We start from the raw sequence: 23,643 nt of genomic DNA, 5'->3' as shown, positions 1-23,643 counted from the left end.
ACTGTGCTGCTAACCTCTGCACTACTGTGCTGCTAACCCAGTGAAAGCCCTGCTGTCTGCTTATACAGCCAGAGATTATGCTAACTAGCCTGTTGTTGTGTTCCGGATAGCTGCTAAGATGCAGATCTGACGAGGGGATTTTGAAAAGCCAAGTCCATTTTTCTCAACACATACTATGGCTCGAGCTCTGCGATCAACCTTGTGACATATTAGGAATTAATATCATGAAATTGGATTGAAACCAAGCCTACAGTTTGCAGGGATATTATTGGGAACAACACACACAAAAAGGTTTGTTAATTATTAGATGTCTCTAATTAGGCTTAGAGTAAAACAATTAAAATAGAATCAATGCTGAAGTTTGATTACATTTTTTTATTTATTTTTAATGGACCTTTGTCCACAAAAGCTAGACTATCCAAAGTGACTTACAAATTGTGTATAACAAGTGAGCAGGAGGGGTACACCTCTGGTAACAAGTGGTATTGTTTGTCTAGCAGTGCAGAATTTGAGTGCTTCACTTTGAGTGCATAGTAGTAGTGTAGACTAGGGCTGCACGATTATTATTATTATTTTTTTGTATCTCTCTTTCTCAGATTTTTTTTTCTGTTTTTCTCCCCGTCCCAATTTAGTCGTTGTGCCAATTCCCCCCCCCCCCCCCCCCCCCTCCCCTACCTGGTTGTTGTGCGCATGTTCTCCTACTGGTCGGTACAAGGGAACCCTGAAGTATCCGCACGCTTCCTCTGACACGTGCGGCGACAGCCAGTGGCTCTCTTCTCACCTGGCAGCGAGGGCTCTCATTGGTGAAGTGTAACGCGTGGGAGGTCACGCTGCCTTCCTCAAGTTCTGCCTCCGCTGAGCAAGCGCCCAGACCTGACCTGTCCACAACGCCAGTTTCCCACCCACGGCTTCCCTCCCCCTAACCCAGCCAAACGAGTTAGTATATAGCGATCAGCCCAAGGGCAAGGCAATGCTGACTCCGGGAGTCGAGACCGCAGCCTCTTGCATTGGTGACGAGCGCAATCTCCGCTACGCCACCTGACCGCCCCAGGGCTGCACGATTTTGGGAAAATATCCAATTGCGATTTTTCTGACGGATATTGCGATTGCGATAAAATTTGTGTATTTTTTCTGTTTTTTTTGTTTTGTTTAGTTTTTGCAGCCAAACAGAGGTTTATTGTAAAATGCATCTTGCATCTGGCCCACACGGTGGGTCTGCTCAGGACACCAAGCATGGACATTTTTCTGTTTCCCTGGGAATAGATACCCGGTACCCAACGGTACCCGTTTTCGGTAATGTCTAAACTTCACAACAGACAACCTAAAAGAACTCCCTACTCTCCCAAAAAGTTCCTATAACAATTTTTTTTATGTTGCATGATCATGTTCATTTATTATATATTATAAATGTTTTATGTTTAAATGTCAACATTATCTGGCAATTCTCTGTAAATACTATCAAACTCCTCTGACTCCAAAGACCAGATATGGGACGCGTGCGCACGCACACACACACTAAGGCTGAGCCCGAATGTTCGAACGTTCGATCGTTATGTTAACATTCGAATTCTAAATCAAAATTCGAATTTTTTATTTAAAAAAAAATAATAATAATTTTATATTTCTTTTATGTGTCTATTCATTCTGTTTGAACCAATGTGGTTTTTCTTCACAGTTGCAGATAAAGATTAGGCTACACTAATATTATAGTATTAAAAAAAACATTATATTCATTAAAGAAAGTTGATTTAATAAAAAAGAAACTCATTTAATCAGATTAATCACTTTATTCAAATTGAGGATTTAGTTTGAGGATATTTATTAAAAAAAAAAAAAAAAAAAAAAAAATGAATATTTTTATCTTTTTTCTTAACACTTTGGCTGCCATGGGTTAAATTAATGATATACCATAGATTGCCAGCGCTATTTGTCTATGGAGAAAGTCCCCTTCTTTGCAGGGCTATAACTTTTTAAATTCTATTGCTACATTGCCATTATTAGGGCCCATTCAAAGTCCTATATGTATTGTTCATTGTGTAGCAACGTTAAACTTTTTCATTCACATATTCATAGTAAAGTATGGTCTAATGTATAAGTATGTTTTCATCTCTTTCTGCAGCTTTCTCCAGAACGTGATATATAGCCCCAAATGCATTATATTGATGATGAAATACAGTTTGATGGCAATCCGCGCGATATAAAAAATTCCAACTAGACGTACTTCTAGAAGTTACTACACGTCATCTGATGTTGACCGGATGGGCGAGGGGGCGTTTATAATTCCGTGGGCAGCGTTATACCAATCATCTAATGTGGGTCAAATGTTGATAATATCAGTTATTATCGAAGACGGTAACGTTACACGCTGAAACTCACCCCAGTGTCCGCGCGCCGTTGGGCGATCATCGTCGAGTAGAAATTTTATCATTATGGGATATATTATTACCCGGTCCATCTCCAGCTTGTATAATGGTATATACGTCCAAATCATGTTGTTTATCGAGTTATTGGCAATCGATCGTTATGTAGTGTGACGAGCTAGAGTGCCGGAACCTATCCCGAGTGGCCGGAAGCAATACGGACATATATCACAACCTCCACTGTGCTTCCTGTTAAGCGGTTGCGCGATCGGCCACCAGATGGCGCTCCTGAACCGCCAGAGAGCTCAGTGGGTCCTGCTGGTGGTTCTCAGGCCAGCGGAGGTACATTATGGATCAGATCGCAGATTTTTGAAATATTGATATAAAGACGACTTACAGCGTCCCCCGGCAACTTTAGCATCGCCAGCAAAGACGTTGTAAATCGTTTTTAGGCAGTCAAAGTGTTAAAAACGAAGGTTCGAACGTTCGTTCGTAAAACCCTGACAAAGTTCGAATCCCAAAAACAGGCTTCGGGGACAGCCTTAGCACACACACAGAAAGGGCGAATGGCTTATAGTAGACTTAATGATTTTAGAATATTTCAGCTAATGAAGTTAAATGTTTATCACCATCAACTATCCAGTTCGTTTTTATAGTGTAATGTTTTGCTACTTAAACGTTAATAATTGAACGTGCAGTAGAGAGAGAGGGGGAGAGAGACGGGCTCAGACCCCCCCCCCCCCCCCCTTTCCTCACTATTGGAACTCCGCTGTTTTCTCTGTCTGTGAGCAGGGTTAGCTAGCTTAGCTTAGTTGGCGTTAGTGGCTAACGTTAGTTTACCCCAACGTGGGCATCAGGAATGACGAGGATGCAAAGCTGAGCATTGGAGTTTTCACTGCACATAGAAACAGCACGGGGGGAAAAGCAGGGAGTTATTTTGGGTGGCATAATGCGACCAAATAGGCACATTCTGGAGAACTGCTGTAACGTCGGCACACACTGGCGTTTCACGAGCTGTTGTTGGGCGTATACGTAGCTACCTTGGGCTACTTCTGATTGGTGAGCAATGAGAGCACAGCACTTTGGTAAGCATGACTGGCACGCAAGAGAAAACCTTGAATCAGACTCGCTGTATAACGCATGCCAAATCGCAGGCTTTGTGATTTGCTAATCATCATTTTAAAATCGCGATTTCAATTTTAAATCGATTAATCGTTCAGCCCTAGTATAGACATAGTAGCATAGTACATAGTAGTAGGGGTGTAAAGGTACACATATCCGTACCGAAGCGTTTCAGTGTACCGTACCGAACGGCTGTGTAGTTTGTACCGAACGAATACAACGGTATGTTAACCACAACGACCGCCCACCGGGGGCTGTTTCTTTTCACAATCTAATATAATTATTATTATATTACAAGTCGATTATTAATTTCAATATAGAATATTCGTTGACAGCCCTACAAGTACAATTAGTTACTGCACACTACATCACCCCTGAGTGGAACATGGAAAGCCAAACTTTCCCCCACTGTACCGAAAACCTGTACCGAACCTTGACTTCAAAACCGAGGTCTGTACCGTACCGTGGTTTTTGTGTACCGTTACACCCCTACATAGTAGCATAGTAGATAGTAGTATAGACCTAGTATTATAGTAGTAAGACTCTCTCAGTCACCAGTGGTCAGACACAACACTGAAAACAGTTTCTCACCCAAAGCTTAAAAGAAAACAAATGTAAATAAAGTGCAATACCAAGCGGGGCTCTTTTGCCTAATGGTCGCCGTTTGACAGCATTACAGATTCTACCTTTAATTGGTCGGTTAACACCACAAGGTGGTGTCCGTTCCACTTAACAGAGACAGTGGCACGGGGTTGACAAGCAACAAAAGGTCAAAGGTTGGATGTGACCCCAGGACATAGCTTGGTGAGACACCAGGACGCCCCAGCAGTGACGTACAGAGGCTGAGGGAAGCTAGCTTGTCTACTGGCTGTCTACTGACTGATCACTGTAGTGTGGCTTTAAATTTAGCTCCCACATGCTGCAGAGGAAACCCTAGCCTGTGTTTGACCCCATGCACTGGCAGAGAGAAGGAGAGAGAGACACCACCCTGTGCACTGGCAGAGAGAAGGAGAGAGAGAGAGACACCACCCCGTGCACTGGTAGAGAGAAGGAGAGAGAGAGAGACACCACCCCGTGCACTGGCAGAGAGAAGGAGAGAGAGAGACACCACCCTGTGCACTGGCAGAGAGAAGGAGAGAGAGACACCACCCTGTGTGTGCACTGGCAGAGAGAAGGAGAGAGAGAGAGACACCACCCCGTGCACTGGCAGAGAGAACGAGAGAGATGTCACCCTTTTGAACTGGCAGAGAGAGAGAGAGAGAAAGAGAGAGAGATAAAAGAGAGATAAAGAGAGAGACAAATATCTGGTTCAGTCAGTCTGTGACTAGGGTTTGAACTGGCAGAGAGAGAGAGAGAGAGAGAGAGAGAGAGAGAGAGAGAGAGAGAGAGAGAGAGAGAGAGAGAGAGAGAGAGAGAGGAGATAAAGAGAGAGATAAAGAGAGAGAGATAAAGAGAGAGAGGAGAGAGAGAGAGAGAGAGAGAGAGAGAGAGAGAGAGAGAGAGAGAGAGAGAGAGAGAGAGAGATAAGAGAGATAAAGAGAGAGACAGAGGGAGACAGAGATCTGGTTCCTCAGTCTGGGTCTGGTAGTCAACTGAACATGAGGACTCTGTGTGGATCAGCTCTCTCTGGACAGGAGCTCTCCTGGCACATTACTTCCAACAGACAGACTCAGACCGGTGCCTGACTGTGGCCACATCTACCAATAATGAGTATTTATTTTCCAAAGGTCCTCCTTATGTCATTTGTGGTGGTAGCAGGCTTGGGAGGGTAGCGGAAAGATCTGAGTAAATACCGAACACAGAGAAACATTAATGCTATGTTATTGTATCACCCTGGGAACTCTCATGGTGAGTCGGTCTCTAGGGTGATATGGTCAGAATATATCTCAATATTCTTCTTAGTTTTGATGGTATAACGTAGGGTTGCAAATTCTAAGCATGTTCCTTACTCGATCATTGATAACGTTAACGATCAATCGATTAATTGTAACAAAAAAATACCCAATTTACCAAACAATAACAAATGTATTTGTTTGCTCAATCAAAAGGTTTATTTCCACAGCAGCGACATATTGCATTATCACAACAGTGCATGGCATAACATAGAAATGTAGAGGCCTGGGCGGTTAGGTGGTCGAGCGGAGATTGCGTTCGTCACCAGCCCCGGAGCTGTGAGCTTGATTCGCCTGTTCGAATCCGGCTCACAGCTCCGGGGTTGTCACCAGCTTGGCTGGCCGTCTGCACTGATACAATTGGCTGTATCAGAGGGTGGGAGAAGCTGGCGGGGTGGGTCCGGGTCGTTGTAAACAGCGACTCCTACAGTTCGGTCGGGGCGCCTGCTAAGCGCGGATTGGACGGGAGGGGGATAGTGTGGTCCTCCCACACGCTACGCCCTCTCAATGAGAATCCGCGCTGCCAGGTGAAAAGAAGCGGTGATTGGCTGGACGTGTGTCGGAGGAAGCACGTGGTAGCCTCCACTCTCCCAAATGATCTGACTGTGGGGGGTAAAGCGCAGCGACCAGGAAGGGACTGGGAATTGGCATACGACTAACATTGGGATGGGAGAAAATCGGAGGAAAATGGAGGGGGAAAAAGACCAAAAGAAAAAAAAAAGAAAAATGTAGAGGCCTAGATATATTAAAACACATTTGTGTCGACTTTAAGCGGGCGAGCTGCATATGTGGCAAAAACTCTAAACATGGTTTTATATTAACTTAATAAACAAAAACGAAAAATCTACTTATGTCCAGCCCTAACTAAATAACAGATTACACACATAAAACGCTGAAAACAACCAACTGTACTAACGAAGCCAACCGCGGGACCCCAGCGAACAAGGGCGGGCCGTCGGAACGTTAAGTGGTAAAAGAAATCAAAAGCATGATGTATTTAACAAACTCAACAATGTTCTAAACACGGTTTTATATTAACTTAATAAATAAACCAAAACGAAAAATCTACTTATGATCTACGACATTTTCCAATTTAGGCATAACTAAATAACAGATTACAAGCATAAAACACTGAAAACAACCTAACGAAGCAACAATAGTATTTTTAGCTATTATTATTATTATTATTATTATTTTGCAACAAGATAGCCTACACATAGAACATAAATAGCCTGTCTCAGACTGACTCGCATGCATGGTCCAGATTCCAGCCTGGGGAATCTCCCTGCATTGATTTTCCACCAGTCAGTCGGATTTGTATCCAGGGATGGGGAATGGCTTCTTTTAACTGTTACGCAAGGTGGTCTGCCATTATGTCGACCTGGCAAACTTCTAGTCAGCAACAGAGCAGTGGTGGGTCGTCTATGATGCAACCTTGCGAGCACCTGTAACGGTAGCTAGCTGCGTGAGCAACTCTGAACTTTGCATCGGTGTAGCTCTCCTCGATGCGCGAGGTGGTTGTGCCTCAGACTGGATGGGATATGGTACGCTGGCTCAAGCAGGTGTATCATATGCCGAAAAAGTTGCCGTCGCGCGTGTTTTTTCCCCCTCACTTATTTTCCAGACACAGTCGCCTCCTCGTCTTAGTTTTATTGCGCCCTCTATCTGTTCATTGAAACATGCTTTGAAAATACACCATTCTACTGACGGCTACAATGTAATAAGAGACAGACAACCTTGTAACATATCATTGTTTGATCGAGTAAATGTCATGTGTTCGAGTAAATCCTTATCAATCAATCGATCTTCGATTAATTGTTAACATCCCTAGTTGGGAGGTATAGCGTCATGGATGCATGCAAAGATATGGATTTTGACTATACCGTCGTCGTCCACCATATGTATACATATTGTATTATACAAACTGTATATTTATAAGTTAATCAAGAAAAGATTCCCTGCAGCAGCAGGGCTCTACGCTAACCTTTTTCCCAAGGAGCACATGTGCTCCTAAATGAAAAAATGTAGGAGCACACAAAGAAATTTAGGAGCACACAAAGATATTTAGGAACACAGTGAAAATATTTCAAGTAACAGAGTTTATTTTTTATTTTTTAATAAATGTATATTTGTACTGTGCGTGCATGTGCAAACGGGAACAGGACACACATCTGTGCAATAGCACATACCACCAAAGTCACTGGCCCACTGTGTGCATGTGTGTATCTGCGTGTGCAAACGGGAATGGGACACAGACATGTGAACTATTAAGTGATTAATGCCTACTGTGGCAAAGTTGTAGCCAACAACTAGGCATAATAAAAAAGGCAGTGACATTGAACTACTGCTACAAAAGTAACAGTCACTTAACTTTAGCTTTTGCCCCTTGGCTTTTATGCATACAATGCCTATGTTTTGGCTGGTGTTGTTCTTCTAGAAAAATAATCCTTTCAGGGTTGCCTATTGAAATACTGTACACCTCCAGTACAGAAACATTGTTTATGAGTTTGCGTGTCAGTAGGCCTGCCGCGATAAGCAATAAATCGATTAATTGCCGCGATAATTAAAATGAATGCAATGATTTTGACGGGCGCGATTAATTGCTATTTGCGCGTTTGTTTTAATGAGGCGGACCCAGTGCCCCTTGTCAGTCACTGTCCGTGTTGGGAGGCGGGCCGCTGGCTTTACTACAGAGCACAGCACAGGAGCTCCGTGGGGCTAACGTTACCCCTCATTGTGTCTATTCTACTAGCATTAACGTTACTCATACAAACAGAGTAAACACAGTTTTCAATCAATCAATCAATAACAACATTAACGAGACCCTCGTTGTGTCTATTCTGCTAACGCTAACGTTACCTCTCATTGTGTCTATTCTACAAGCGTTAACGTTAGCTAGGCTGTCTATGCTAACGTTAACGTTAGCATTAGGCTAACAAGCTGTAACGTTACCAGTCGCGTCTATTTGCTAACGTTAGCATTAGGTAATAACCGGTTTAAAATGGATGGTGATTACCTCACGTTGTGTCTATTCTACTAGCATTAACGTTACTCATACAAACAATCAATAGCGAGTTATATTGATCACGCTATGTACGATAGCCATGCTAAAACGCTAGCACAACATTAGCACCTAACCTAACAACAAGCCTTAACAAGTCAGCGATCTTTTTGCGAGACTAAACTCTCCGCTCGGTGGCAAATTGTGTTGATGTCGGTTTTGTTTAATCAATAAATGAGGCAGAATACACAGTGACTGTATCCTTTGTTTATTGCACTTGTGCCTGCTGCAAACATAATGATTATGAAATCCTAGAGACGCGTCTCTATTCTGACCAATCAGTGGTCTGCAGTGTTTCACGTGACTTTTCTGGTACCCAAAGTACCTGATAATCACAACAATACTTCCGGTCCGGTCGGTGGGCTTCAAAATAAAAGTCTAAAACACAGGAAAAGACGGAGCGGTGGGCTTCAAAATAAAAGTTTTGGGAAATAAATTTCTCAAAAAAAAATTCTCTAACCGGTCGCAATAATATCGCTTATCGCGATATTTTCGGGGGCAATTAATCGCCCAGCAAAATGTGTTATCGTGGCAGGCCTACGTGTCAGGTAGACCATTGATTGACAGTCGATTCTGCCAATTACGTCACACCGCTTGCACCCACGGTACCTCTGCTGTTGATAACGCTAGCCCAGTTAGCACATACACAGATACACACACGCACAGTGGGCCAGTGACTTTGGTGTAGGGGTGTAACTAGTGATGCACGATATATCGGCCGCCGATATAATATCGGCCGATATGGCAGTTTTTTTACACATCGGTATCGGTCCGATATCAAGATAGGGCCGATATTATAAAAAAAAAAAAAAAAAAAAAAAAAAAAAAATTACCTTTTTTTCTTTTTCTTTTTACATGTTTTGGCATTAAATAGTTTCAAAATATCAGTAATTTCTGAAAATAAGTTACAAAAGTAAAGAAATTATGCGTTTTTGGAAAATAGCTCTTTATTTGATTATCAAAAAAAAGTGTTTTTTATACAGAGATATCGACATCGGTAAATATCGGTATCAGGCCAGAACAGCAATATTAATATCGGTTATCGGTATCGGCCACAATTTTCACATCGGTGCATCACTAGGTGTAACAATGCATCAATCCTAAGGGGAAAATTCAACTGGATCGATTTGAAAATGTTAGAATCGATTATCGCAATTTTAATGTGTACACGTCACAGTGTTATGTTGTTCTTGTGTCTGTTACAGCCAACACAACGGCATACGCTACTGCATCAACGTTATGATTAACAAAGCAAGGCATTCGTTGTTGCATTAACGTTATATTACTATTGCTATCGATAAATCTAGGTGTTCTAAAATCTATTGCTATTGGTAAGACTAGAATAAGTTACATTAACTTAATGTTACTTCACTTGTGTCTCGGGAAAGTCTTGCATACCGCAATGGCGGACTTTCCGGAAGTAAAAAAGCAAATGAAAGCTTCCGATTGGTCATTTCCTTTATTTCCCTTGAAACCTGTCACGTCACTCTACTGTGATTGGACCATTGGCTTGAGTGCAATGTGGGACTTGTAGTTTTTGAACGATTAGTAGCGGAGAGAAAAAAGCACACGACTGAGGTTGTAATCTTCACTCGCACACTGTGCGAGTAATTTATTTTTCCGGTTCGCACACACATATTTCTAGGGGCAAATGCAAGTAATATGGTTGCACTGTAGAGCCCTGAGCAGTATTTAAAAAGTCTAAGAAAATAAAAATTTTGATTTTTGAATGAAATAGGATCAGATCATGATCAATTGTATTACAAAATAAAGACAAAAAATATGTAATTCGCACTGGAAAACTATACCCTCAGTGTTATACTGTCAAAACTAAGGAAGATATCCTGATATGATAATTTGGTCATATTGCCCAGCCCTTGACACGTGCCTTTATGTTGTATTGTAATACAATTCAGAATGGTAAAGAAATGTGTACTGCAGAGGCTGGGTGCCGCAGCGGACATTGCGCTCGTCACCAACGCAAGAGACACTGGGTTCGACTCCGGCTGTCGCCGCTGCCTCCGGCTTGGGCCAGCCGTCATACTAACTCAATTGGCAGAGTTAGAGGGTGGAAGTCGATGGGTGGTAATCTGGACGTTGTGGACAGCGACTCCTACAGGTCGGTTGGGGACGCCTGCACAGCAGAGACAGGAAATGGCGGGGGTAGTGTGAGCTTCCCACACGTTACACCCCGCCAATGAGAGTCCGCGCTGGCAGGTGAAAAGATGTGACAGGCTGCCTCCTCGTGTACCGGAGGGGACACGTGATGCAAGGCTTCTATCCTCCCTACAATCTGCCTGTGGGGGGCATATGCAAGCAACGTTCAAGACAGGGGAGGGAAGAATTGGCACAATGGAATTGGGATGGGAGAAAAATAGAAAAATAGGAGGAAAAGTGGATTCAAAAAAGAAATGTGTACTGCATTTTATATAGTGCTTTTATGTTGTAGTAACACAATTCAGAATGTAAAGAAATGTGGACTGCATTTATATAGTGCTTGTATGTTTTAATACAATTCAGAAGGTCAAAGGGAGAAAAATAGAAAAATAGGAGGAAAAGTGGATTCAAAAAAGAAATGTGTACTGCATTTTATATAGTGCTTTTATGTTGTAGTAACACAATTCAGAATGTAAAGAAATGTGGACTGCATTTATATAGTGCTTGTATGTTTTAATACAATTCAGAAGGTCAAAGAAATGTGGACTGCATTTATATAGTGCTTTTATGTTTGGAGCTGTCAATCCAGCGTGCTCTGACCACGCCCCCACAATCCTGAGACATGGTCTGAGCAGTCAGATGAGCCGTTTTTGAGCTGGGTTTTATAATAGATATTAATGTTTTTAAATCATTAAAATTTGGCTGAGTGGTTAATAACAGTATTTATGTGGTGTGACAAACTCAGAACACATTTATTATTGATTTACCCCGACTTTAACGGTATGTTCTTGCTATAACGCTGAACCCATAAGCCAGGCTAGCACCTCAGGAATGACATGCAGCTAGACACAACTGTCCCTGTCATCTGCAATGAGAGACAAGAGTTAAAAAAAAGAAAAAAAAGGAAATCCACACTTACAGACAACACACTGCACACAAACCCCCTCACACACACACACTCGCGGACAAGCGCACAAACAAACACACACATCACATCAGAACTCCAGGAAACAGATGGGAGAGGCGACGAATGAGCTCCCGGGATACATTCTGGCCCGAGTTCCAAGAATAGCCATGTGGCACTGGGTGGTCAAAACACAATAATAACAGTAATAAAACTGACACCGCTGGGTTACATTGAGATCAAAGTGACATGGGGGGGGGTGTCAATACAGCAATATATCACAATATTAATGTAGTAAAGTTAAAGCCTAAAGTATTTCCTTTTTTATTTTTTTAAGAAAAGCTATTGAAAAAAATTATTGGAATGAGGTGAACAGACTGAAAACATTATCTTATTAGATAAAACAGATGTATATAATTTTTTATTTTATTATTTATGTTAACAAAGTAGAATCGCAATATATCTCAATATAGTGATATATATCAACTTTCACCCCATCTACAAAAGCAACTGAGATGCCACAAAATAAAAGAAATAAAAATAATAACCTTTTTTAAATAATATTTTCATCTATACTAATTTAATATCACACCAGTCGAGACCAGTCACGCTCAGAGAGGTGTGACTCCACGTTCAACAGGGATGTGAGGAATGTTAGCCGACTACATTATACCAGGGTAAAAAGGAGACGCCGTGTACCAAGTCTTTCCACGCCAGCCGCGTTGGGTTCGGAGGAGAGAGAGGGAGAGGACGCTGACATCACAGGAGTCGCACAAGGGCAGAATACAGTAGAAAAGACTGGATTTCACATGGCGCCATGTAGGCTTGGGCGATATGACGGTATTACGGTATACCAGGGTATTTCGCAATCCCGCCGGTATGATTCTCAATACCGTGACGTCACAGACTGTGCGCCAAATCACAAATGGGATGGGTTTCCTTCTATTACACTGTGATTGTAGTGCACAGCACGCGCCAGCAGAGGGCAGGGCAGTCTGTCTTTCCATCTCTCAGTCAGAGCAGGATGATGCAACGCGCGTGTTCCCTTGAAATGTATTCACATGAGTGGACTCAGGACACGTTGTTTACCGGTAAGTTATGTTATGGTTTTGCGATTGGAAGATGAACGTATGAGATATGAATGCTGGTAGTGTATGTTTGGTAAAGCGTTCCAGTTCGACTGTGTGTGTGTCAGGGTTTCCGTTACAATTTGTTTTTGCCTGTCTGAGTGTCAGGTAGATTTCAATCTACCGGAAAAATGGGATCAATTCCGGTCAGAGTTTATTGAGCTTAAAAACAATTGATAGGCCTATATAAAGAATGACATCCTCAAGGCATTTATAATATTTTAACTTAAAACTAGGCTACTTTTGCGTTAATATATTCCAAATAAAATAAGTCCCTCGAGACTTCGTGCTGCTGCCGACTTGAGGTGTCGGTGGGCAGTCTGCCCGACATTAATAAACAGCAGTCTGTTATAATCACATTTTTATGAGCTAACGAATTCCATTATATTGGACATTTGTATTAATTATATCAAGCGAAGAACTGAGAAATTTGGCAGAGAGAGACGGCAACATTATCGTGGGTTTGCGTGATGACTATCTCCACCTCCCAACGACTTAGTGCTGGTCATAATGTCCGGTGAAAATAATTCCCTCTAAGCACAATTTGATTTTTTTTGTTTTAAAATAGGCTCAAATTAAATAGCCTATGCGATGAACGAAACAATCATTACATTTGTTTCATCGTTGCTTCACCAAGCAGGTCTAATAATGACGATGTGTCAGCGGGAGCTTCGTGCTGGATTTGCGAGAGCATGCAGCTGCAGAGCCGCAGAGCAGCGGTGTTTTCAGGTCCGGTCTGGGGACCGCTCAGCAGCGCCCCCCACCCAACAGCTGAATTGCCAATGGCTGAATTGGAGTATTGCACTGTGCGGGCACAGCTCTGTGGGCTCTGCAGCTGCATGCTCTCGCAAATCCAGCACTAAGCTCCCGCTGACAACATCGTTGTCATTATTAGACCTGCTTGGTGAAGGCGTGAAGCAACGATGAAACAAATGTAATGATTGTTTCGTTCATCGCATAGGCTATTTAATTTTAGCCTATTTTAATTCAAATTGTGCTTAGAGGGAATTATTTTCACCGGACATTATGACCGGAGAGATTAAATATGTCGGACTTCAACAGATTTTGCCGGTCAAATACCGGCTAACGGAAACCCTGGTGTGTGTGCGTATTGGCTTCGCGATTCACTACATTGGTTTAACAAATAAAGTTATTATTATTAACGGCTTAAGCTGGGTTTTGATTATCACTTAATCAATGCAGAATACATTTTGTGCGTCTGTATGTGTAGTTGTGTACTACTGTCGAGAGTTTGAGAGTCATATTGCTCTAATTTCAGCCTCCGTTATACGTTTCGTATGACTCGTTTCATATCTGTGTGTATCGAATGTGCGCGCTGGTTTGTTTACTTGGTAACACACTGGTCGCTAAGGAATTTAGGTTTGAGGTTGAAGAAAGTGCACTTTTAGGTTGAAAGAATGGCCCTAATGTCAACGTGTTTCAATATAAGCGTTATGTATGGTGATAACGAGTATATTGTTAACTTAGCTCCGCTCAGCCTCCGTTATACGTTTCGTATGACTCGTTTCATATCTGTGTGTATCGAATGTGCGCGCTGGTTTGTTTACTTGGTAACACACTGGTCGCTAAGGAATTTAGGTTTGAGGTTGAAGAAAGTGCACTTTTAGGTTGAAAGAATGGCCCTAATGTCAACGTGTTTCAATATAAGCGTTATGTATGGTGATAACGAGTATATTGTTAACTTAGCTCCGCTCCGCCCCCCCCCCCCCCCCCCCCCCCCCCTTATCCTGTAGTTTTACTACAGGATACCATGGTACAACAGTTCGTTTTACTACAGGATACCATGGTACAACAATTCGTTTTTTAGTTTTACTGCAGAATTTGCATGTTTTATTCGCCACCCATCGACCATCCATAGCAACACTAGTACTATCACCGACATCCAAGAAGGGGGATCCCCCCTTGAACGGCCCTTCTAAGGTTTCTCTCCTCCACATTGCCTGTGGTGCTTTTTAGTGAGTTTTTCCTAATACCTTCGCTGGGGTATGTCTGAGTGTGTTGTTTTGGGATTTCATGATGTTTTTTTTTTTGTTCTTGATTTATTGTGATGTTTCTTCTTGACTTGTTTAAAGAAGACTTGTCCAGCTCATGGGGACATTAACGTGCGATTGCAGGCTTTACAAATAAATTTGATTTGATACCATGGTACAACAGTTTGTTTTACTGCAGGATACCATGGTACAACAGTTTGTTTTACTGCAGGATACCATGGTACAACAACAGTTAGTTTTACTACAGGATCAGGGGAGGAAACTAACTTTTTGGCTTACCAGCCAACTGGCGAGTATCTGATTTTTTTTACCAGCCAAACAGATTTTTTACCAGACAAAAAAAATCGCTAATTGTGATAATTACTTCTTTGTACATCTTCGTCTAAATTGATTTTCAATCATAGTAAATTAATCACACTGTCTCTACTCTTCAAAATATTACATCATTAAATCACATATTAACATGAAAGAGGGAACTATTCTGGACTGGGTTGGGCTGAACTGGGCAGTGAAAGATGCTGGGTTGGGCTGGTCTAGGTTATACTGAATGATGAATTGAAAATGAATTGAAAATGGGGGACCCTGATGTAAACAAGACGAAAGTCTTTCTCTGGTCTGCATCCCCTTAACAATTGCATGTATTGAGCCGTACTGTACTGTACCCATTCTGCAATCTGTTAAATAAAGTTTTCATTCATTCATTCATCACAGCTCAACTACTAGGAATGTGTGTCTGACTCTTAAGTGCAGGAAATATTCATCAGAAAGGGGGGACATGATGGAGGGAATGGAAAGAGCAGGTTTGACAGGAGCAGGGTTGAAGGGCATATTGGAGTGTGGAGGAAGTGGACAAGGCATTAAGCAAACAGGACTGAAATGGGGGACCCTGATGTAAACAAGACGAAAGTCCTTCTCTGGTCTGCATCCCCTTAACAATTGTGTGTATTGAGCTGTACTGTATTGTACCCATTCTGCAATCTGTTAATAAAGTTTTCAATCAATCAATCAATCAATCAATACTGGGTTGGGCTGGTTTAGGTTGGACTGAGTTGGGCAGTGAAAGAACCAAGCATTTCACTGTAATGTAATAGCTAAATAAAACAACTTGAACTTGACTTGTTACATTTGCACTCTGGTTGTATGCCAAATGTATTCTGGTTGTACTGTACTTGTGCTGTAAGATGACAATACATTGGAACCGAATCGACAACGCTAGGGGTTCAGCAGGTGTATTCTTAATGTCAAGTATGACAACATCACCGTTGTGAAGGGCATATGGGCGAGTGGTGATATGGGGGGAACCCCGGTAATAATAAAATGTCACTCGGCTGCATTTAAGCAAAGCTGCTCAGTATAGTCGTCCACTATGTTGAATGCGCGTTATGGTAGCTTGTTACATGCTAGGTAGCTAGCCGGCTAATGCTGGTTGACTTGTCATTCTCATCCGACTCGAAGGAGACGCGTCGCGTGCTGTTGTTCGCCCCCATGTCAGACCGCACTGATATCCGAAAGCGACGACTCTACATGCAATTATTTTCATCCACTGATGTGTTTTTGTAAGTTTGTCTACGTTGTCAAGCCGGCTGCCGGTGGCAGGAGTTTGTAGGTCTGCGCGCAGTGGTCTGTCCACTTCCCCTAGATGGGCGGCATCTTCTAGAAAATGAGTGTTCATTGGAGGAGCTTAGAGCGCATCTGTACAACGATGATGTTCATTGGTTATGGTCTGATTATTATGTGGCGCAAATGGGAGGAATCAAGGGGGGAGTCAGAGTTCGGTTTGTGCCAGTGAGCGAATCAGCAGATTGCAGAATGATTTTTTTGTTTTGTTTTGTAATTACTAATACTCGCCAGACTGGCGAGTGCTCTTCATGAATTACTCGCCAAACGTAAAAAATACTCGCAATTGCCGAGTAAAGTGGCCTAATTTCCTCCCCTGTACAGGATACCAGGGGAGGAAATTAGGCCACTTTACTCGCCAATTGCGAGTATTTTTTACGTTTGGCGAGTAATTCATGAAGAGCACTCGCCAGTCTGGCGAGTACTAGTAATTACAAAACAAAACAAAAAAATCATTCTGCAATCTGCTGATTCGCTCACTGACACAAACCGAACTCTGACTCCCCCCTTGATTCCTCCCATTTGCGCCACATAATAATCAGACCATAACCAATGAACATCATCGTTGTACAGATGCGCTCTAAGCTCCTCCAATGAACACTCGTTTTCTAGAAGATGACGCCCATCTAGGGGAAGTGGACATACCACTGCGCGCAGACCTACTAACTCCTGCCACCGGCAGCCGGCTTGACAACGTAGACAAACTTACAAAAACACATGAGTGGATGAAAATAATTGCATGTAGAGTCGTCGCTTTCGGATATCGGTGCGGTCTGACATGGGGGCGAACAACAGCACGCGACGCGTCTCCTTCGAGTCGGATGAGAATGACAAGTCAACCCGCATTTCATTGTATACCTGTATGCCGTGACAATTAAAACTCTTGACTTGACTTGACTTGACTAGCTACCTAGCATGTAACAAGCTACCATAACGCGCATTCAACATAGTGGACTTGGACGACTATACTGAGCGGCTTTGCTTAAATGCAGCCGAGTGACATTTTATTATTACCGGGTTTCCCAGCATATCACCACTCGCCCATATGCCCTTCACAACGGTGATGTTGTCATATTTGGCATTCAGAACACACCTGCTGAACCCCTAGCGTTGTCGATTCGGTTCCAATGTATTGTCATCTTACAGCACAAGTACAGTACAACCAGAATACATTTGGCATACAACCAGAGTGCAAATGTAACAAGTCAAGTTCAAGTTGTTTTATTTAGCTATTACATTACAGTGAAATGCTTGGTTCTTTCACTGCCCAACCCAGTATTGATTGATTGATTGAAAACTTTATTAACAGATTGCAGAATGGGTACAATACAGTACAGCTCAATACACACAATTGTTAAGGGGATGCAGACCAGATAAGGACTTTAGTCTTGTTTACATCAGGGTCCCCCATTTCAGTCTTGTTTGCTTAATGCCTTGTCCACTTCCTCCACACTCCAATATGTTATGATGAATTAAAAATGGGGGACCCTGATGTAAACAAGACGAAAGTCTTTCTCTGGTCTGCATCCCCTTAACAATTGTATGTATTGAACTGTACTGTACCCATTCTGCAATCTGTTAATAAACGTTTCAATCAATCAATCCCTTCAACCCTGCTCCTGTCAAACCTGCTCTTTCCATTCCCTCCATCATGTCCCCCCTTTCTGATGAATATTTCCTGCACTTAAGAGTCAGACACACATTCCTAGTAGTTGAGCTGTGATGAATGAAAACTTTATTTAACAGATTGCAGAATGGGTACAGTACAGTACGGCTCAATACATGCAATTGTTAAGGGGATGCAGACCAGAGAAAGACTTTCGTCTTGTTTACATCAGGGTCCCCCATTTTCAATTCATTTTCAATTCATCATTCAGTATAACCTAGACCAGCCCAACCCAGCATCTTTCACTGCCCAGTTCAGCCCAACCCAGTCCAGAATAGTTCCCTCTTTCATGTTAATATGTGATTTAATGATGTAATATTTTGAAGAGTAGAGACAGTGTGATTAATTTACTATGATTGAAAATCAATTTAGACGAAGACGTACGAAGAAGTAATTATCACAATTAGCGATTTTTTTTGTCTGGTAAAAAATCTATTTGGCTGGTAAAAAAAATCAGATACCCGCCAGTTGGCTGGTAAGCCAAAAAGTTAGTTTCCTCCCCTGCAGGATACCATGGTACAAGTTAGTTTTACTACAGGATGGTGACAGGCTGGTGACAGGCAACATGGAAGAACACAAGATGGCAAGATACAACGTCAGGAGAGCAGTAATAGAGGCAAAACGGCGTTACAGGGATAAAGTTGAACTTCAGTTTGAACAGGCTGACTCTAGAGGCATGTGGCAGGGCCTCAGAACAATGACAGACTACAAAGGCACCCCCCTCAAACTGAACAGTGACATCTCCTTAGCAAATTATCTCAATTCCTTCTATGCGAGGTTTGAGGCTGTGAATAACAACACCAGCCTACAAACCACGGCAATGGGGGGGGGGGGGGGGGGGTCTGCTGATGGAGACTCGGTGTTCAGGGTAACAGAGCATGAGGTGAGACGGATCTTTAAAAAAGTGAATATCAGGAAGGCAGCAGGACCGGACGGCATCCCCGGCCGCGTCCTAAAAGTCTGTGCCGACCAACTGGCCCCGGTATTCACTGACATCTTCAACCTGTCCTTGGAACAGGCTGTCATCCCCACCTGTCTGAAGAAGTCCACCATCATCCCTGTACCCAAAAAATCTACGCCCGCTTGCCTCAACGACTACCGCCCTGTAGCCCTCACCTCCATAGCCATGAAGTGCTTTGAGAAGCTAGTGAAGGGCTACATCTGTTCCTCCCTCCCCATCAACCTGGACCCTCTGCAATTTGCATATCGCCCCAACAGGTCCACGGAGGACGCCATAGCCCATGTGCTGCACACAGCAGCATCACACCAGGACAAGAGGCAGGGGAACTATGTGAGAATGCTGTTCATCGACTACAGCTTAGCATTCAATACCATAGTCCCCTCCAAACTCATAGCCAAGCTCAGGGACCTGGGCTTGAACTATGACCTCTGCCAGTGGGTCTTGGACTTCCTGACGGGCAGACCCCAGGTGGTAAGAGCCGGCAACTGCACCTCCTCATCCATCACGCTCAACATAGGGGCCCCCCAGGGCTGTGTTCTGAGCCCCCTCCTCTACTCCCTGTACACACATGACTGCGTAGCACAGCGGAACAACAACACCATCATCAAATTTGCTGATGACACAGTAGTGGTGGGCCTGATCTCTGCCAACGACGAAAGGGCCTACTTGGAAGAGGTAGAGAACCTGTCACAGTGGTGTCAGGAGAACTGCCTCTCCCTGAACGTCAGCAAAACAAAAGAGATGATTGTGGACTTCAGGAGGTCGGGGGTCAAGGACTACAGCCCCCTCAGCATCGACGGGGCACCGGTTGAGAGAGTGAACAGTTTCATGTACCTCGGAGCCCACATATCCGAGGACTTGACATGGACCACACACATTGACAGTGTTGTGAAGAAGGCACGACAACGCCTCTACTTCCTCAGGCGCCTAAGGAAGTTCCAAGTCAGTCAGAAGATCCTTAGGAACTTCTACTCATGTACAATAGAGAGCATCCTGACCGGCAACATCACCTCCTGGTTTGGGAATAGCACTGCACAAGACCGTAGCAGACTACAAAGAGTGACACGTTCAGCCGAACGCACAATTGGAGGGGGGCTTCCCACCCTCCAGAACATTTACAACAAGCGGTGCAAGGGGAAGGCTAAGAGAATTATTAAGGACTCGAGCCACCCGAACAACTGCCTCTTTGAACTGCTGCGGTCAGGCAAGCGATACCGGAGTCTTAAGGCGAGCACAGAAAGACTCAGAAGAAGCTTCTATCCCCAGGCCATCAGGCTGCTAAACGAACAATAAACACTATGCAACAACCATCAAATGCACACAGCACACACACCCACACGCACACACTCACTCAAACAAACAACACACTGCAGCACCCACTCTCCACACTTTAGATCACACAAACACACTTTACACTTTATATTTATTGATAAAGGATTTGCACTACAACTCGTACACCTACTGTGAATTGTACCTAAATTGCACCTCGTCGCATTTCTGCCTTGCACTATATAGTATTGTATATTAGTACACTGCACAGTATTGTATATTAAATGGTAACTACGTCTATTCTGCATCGAACATTGTACATATGTCTAAACTGAACACTGTGACCTCATTTTTTTACTTCTAATTTTACTATGTTATTTTATTTCATACTTATCTTGTCTTGCACAGTCTCTGGAGCGTAACAGTAAGAAGCATTTTGTATAAAAGTATTCTGTACTTCTGTATGACAAATATTAAAGAAACTAAAGAAACTTGAAACTTGATGGATACCATGGTACAAGTTTGTTTTACTGCAGGTATTTAAAGAGGAGCTCTGCCTGAATGAAATTAAATGTCTGCGTCTATTCCCTGCATATGTGATTTCAAAGAGTTCCAAAAGACATGTTTTCCCATCTCTGTTTGAGGTTAGGTATAAGGTCTAGTAGCTACACAGTGAGGGTCAAGGTAAGAGTTAGCCCCTTTTGTGACTGTGATACACCGAGTGAATCCAGTCACTTCCTACTAGCCCATAGCAAACCAACGTATGTTGACCATGAAGGACTGGTTCTGCCCGAAACGTTCGTTATACAAGTAGCACAGAGACATTTCAGGGTTTAGGACAAAAATATGCGATGGTTTGAAAGCTCAAACACGTAAGTCACGAAAGGGGCCAGGTAAGAGTGGAGGTTAGGGTTGGGGTTAAGCCAAGCCAGGTAAGGAGTTTATAGGACAGGACAGGTATACAAACAGTTATAGCTGCATCTCGTTCAAGTGTTGTTGTGGTTTCATAACGTCCACTATGACTCTGTCCCAGATTAGGGGGTAAAGAAAGAACCAAGTCAGTTATTAGTATGGATACAATTCTGGATGCGTGTTAGCTACAATGAAAGCCACCAGCTTTCTAATCTAACCATTACCCAGCTAACCCCAACCCTAGTAAGAAACATCCCTTGTGTCATCAAGATGACTATGGATGAGGGATAATGATGCTGATGATGAAGACGGTGACAATGATGATGATGCGTCACCAATGTAACGAGATGTAGCTAGCCTTTTGTATCACAAACAGTACTACTGTATTTGCAAATCTGGTATGTCATAAATGTATAGATGTAGCAGTACTGTCTAATCTATCTGTATGTCATGTATGTGTCATACATGTTATGATTAATTGAAAATGGGGGACCCTGATGTAAACAAGAAGAAAGTCTTTCTCTGGTCTGCATCCCCTTAACAATTGTGTGTATTGAGCCGTACTGTAGTGTAACCATTCTGCAATCTGTTAATAAAATGTTCAATCACTCAATCAATCACCAATGTAACGAGATGTAGGTAGCTAGGAAAGCTAATGCATACCTTAATAAAGGAGCTACTGGCGTCAGCCAGCTCAAACATCACACAGCAGTACTGTCTATCTGTATGTCATGTCCTGATGAATTGAAAATGGGGGACCCTGATGTAAACAAGACAAAAGTCTTTCTCTGGTCTGCATCCCCTTAACAATTGTATGTATTGAGCTGTACTGTACCCATTCTGCAATCTGTTAATAAACTTTTCAATCAATCAATCAAACCCCCTTAACAATTGTGTCATGTATTGAGCTGTACTGTATTGTACCCATTCTGCTATCTGTTAATAAAGTGTTCAATCAATGACCTGGATAGGAAGCAAACATAAACCAATAGTGTGTTGTGATTGTGACCAGCTAGCTTAGAAGCTAACCTGCTTCACTGCTTATAGCCATCTGTCAAACTAGTAACGTTAGCTTTGCATGCTATAGGTGTGTTTCATAATCATAACGTACCCATGTCAGGAGGCTCTCACACAGTTCCACTCGGTCCAAGGACTCCAGGAGGGTACTCATAGTTATATAGACAAGTCCAGTCAGAACAACACAATGACAGACAGCCTCTTTTATATCCAAAATCCCCGACTAGCTGTGTGGTTCTGAGTCCAACAACAACAACAGTCTGTCGCCCCTTAAACCAGGACGTTAGCCGCCGACACCACGGAGAACTAACGACGTTACTACAGACGAGACAGCCGCTATACAAACGTCCTTCTTCGACGGGTTTCGATGAGCTATCTCGTTTTCATCCACGGTGTGTCGATATTATTTAATGAAATAATAAAAGAGAGACGTGGAAACACAACGCGACAGTCTGTCTGTCTGTCTGGTCGGTGTCGCTCTCTCTGTGTCGCTTCTTCTTCTCTGTCTGGTTTTTTACTTCTTCCCAGACCAGCTGGGGGACCTCCGGTGATGACGAGGTTGACGAGGATGATGACGCCGCCAGCGCACAGAGCAGGTGAAAGGACGCCTAAAGCCTGTCTGTAATCTTATTTTATTTTAATACACAAACAGAAACTACATACAGAAAACCAGTAGAGAATTATATCATATGTGTCATGTATGTTGTGTATGTCATAAATGTCACTATGAATTGAAAATGGAGGACCCTGATGTAAACAAGACAAACGTCTTTCTCTGGTCTGCATCCCCTTAACAATTGTGTGTATTGAGCCATACTGTATTGCACCCATTCTGCAATCTGTTAAATAAAGTGTTCATTCATTCATTCATCATGTAATATATTTAAAATAAAATGGCAAACAGTTTAATAAATACAAATAAATAACTAAATACAATTTGTGTGATTTCTTTTAGAAATATATATGTAAATGTTACAGGGATATAAGGTTGAACTTCAGTTTGAACAGGCTGACTCCAGAGAGGTATGTGGCACGGCCTCAGAACGATGACAGATTACAAAGGCACCTCCCTCAAACTGAACAGTGACATCTCCTTAGCAAATTATCTCAATACCTTCTATTCGAGGTTTGAGGCTGTGAATAACAACACCAGCTTACAAACCACTGCAATGGAGGGGGGGGGGGGGGGGCACTGCCGATGGAGACTCAGTGTTCAGGATAACAGAACATGAGGTGAGGAGGACCTTTAAGAAAGTGAATATCAGGAAGGCAGCAGGACCGGACGGCATCCCCGGCCGCGTCCTAAAAGTCTGTGCCGACCAACTGGCCCCGGTATTCACTGGCATATTTAACCTGTCCTTAGAACAGGCTGTCATCCCGTGCACCTGTCTGAAGAAGTCCACCATTATCCCTGTACCCAAAAAATCTACGCCCGCTTGCCTCAACGACTACCGCCCTGTAGCTCTCACCTCCATAGCCATGAAGTGCTTTGAGAAGCTAGTGAAGGGCTACATCTGTTCCTCCCTCCCCATCAACCTGGACCCCCTGCAATTTGCATATCGCCCC

General features: G+C 43.0%; 1 protein-coding gene across 3 annotated transcripts in view; it reads right to left on the bottom strand.

Annotated features, from left to right (window-relative positions):
* Positions 1–22,547, bottom strand: part of hook3 (hook microtubule-tethering protein 3) — a 130,814-nt gene extending 108,267 nt beyond the window's left edge. For all 3 annotated transcript variants that reach the window (XM_084326298.1, XM_084326299.1, XM_084326300.1), the window contains exon 1: positions 22,172–22,547. In XM_084326298.1, coding sequence (XP_084182424.1) covers positions 22,172–22,231 — 60 coding nt within the window. In that variant the 5' untranslated portion in view covers positions 22,232–22,547. The remainder of the gene's footprint in view (positions 1–22,171) is intronic.
* Positions 22,548–23,643: the final 1,096 nt, after the last annotated feature.

This window comes from Notolepis coatsorum, assembly GCF_963971535.1.
Source record: "Notolepis coatsorum genome assembly, chromosome: 12".
NCBI classification, from domain to species: Eukaryota; Metazoa; Chordata; class Actinopteri; order Aulopiformes; family Paralepididae; genus Notolepis; species Notolepis coatsorum.
Note: the sequence above shows the minus strand (reverse complement) of the source record. Positions and strands in the feature narration are given on the sequence as shown.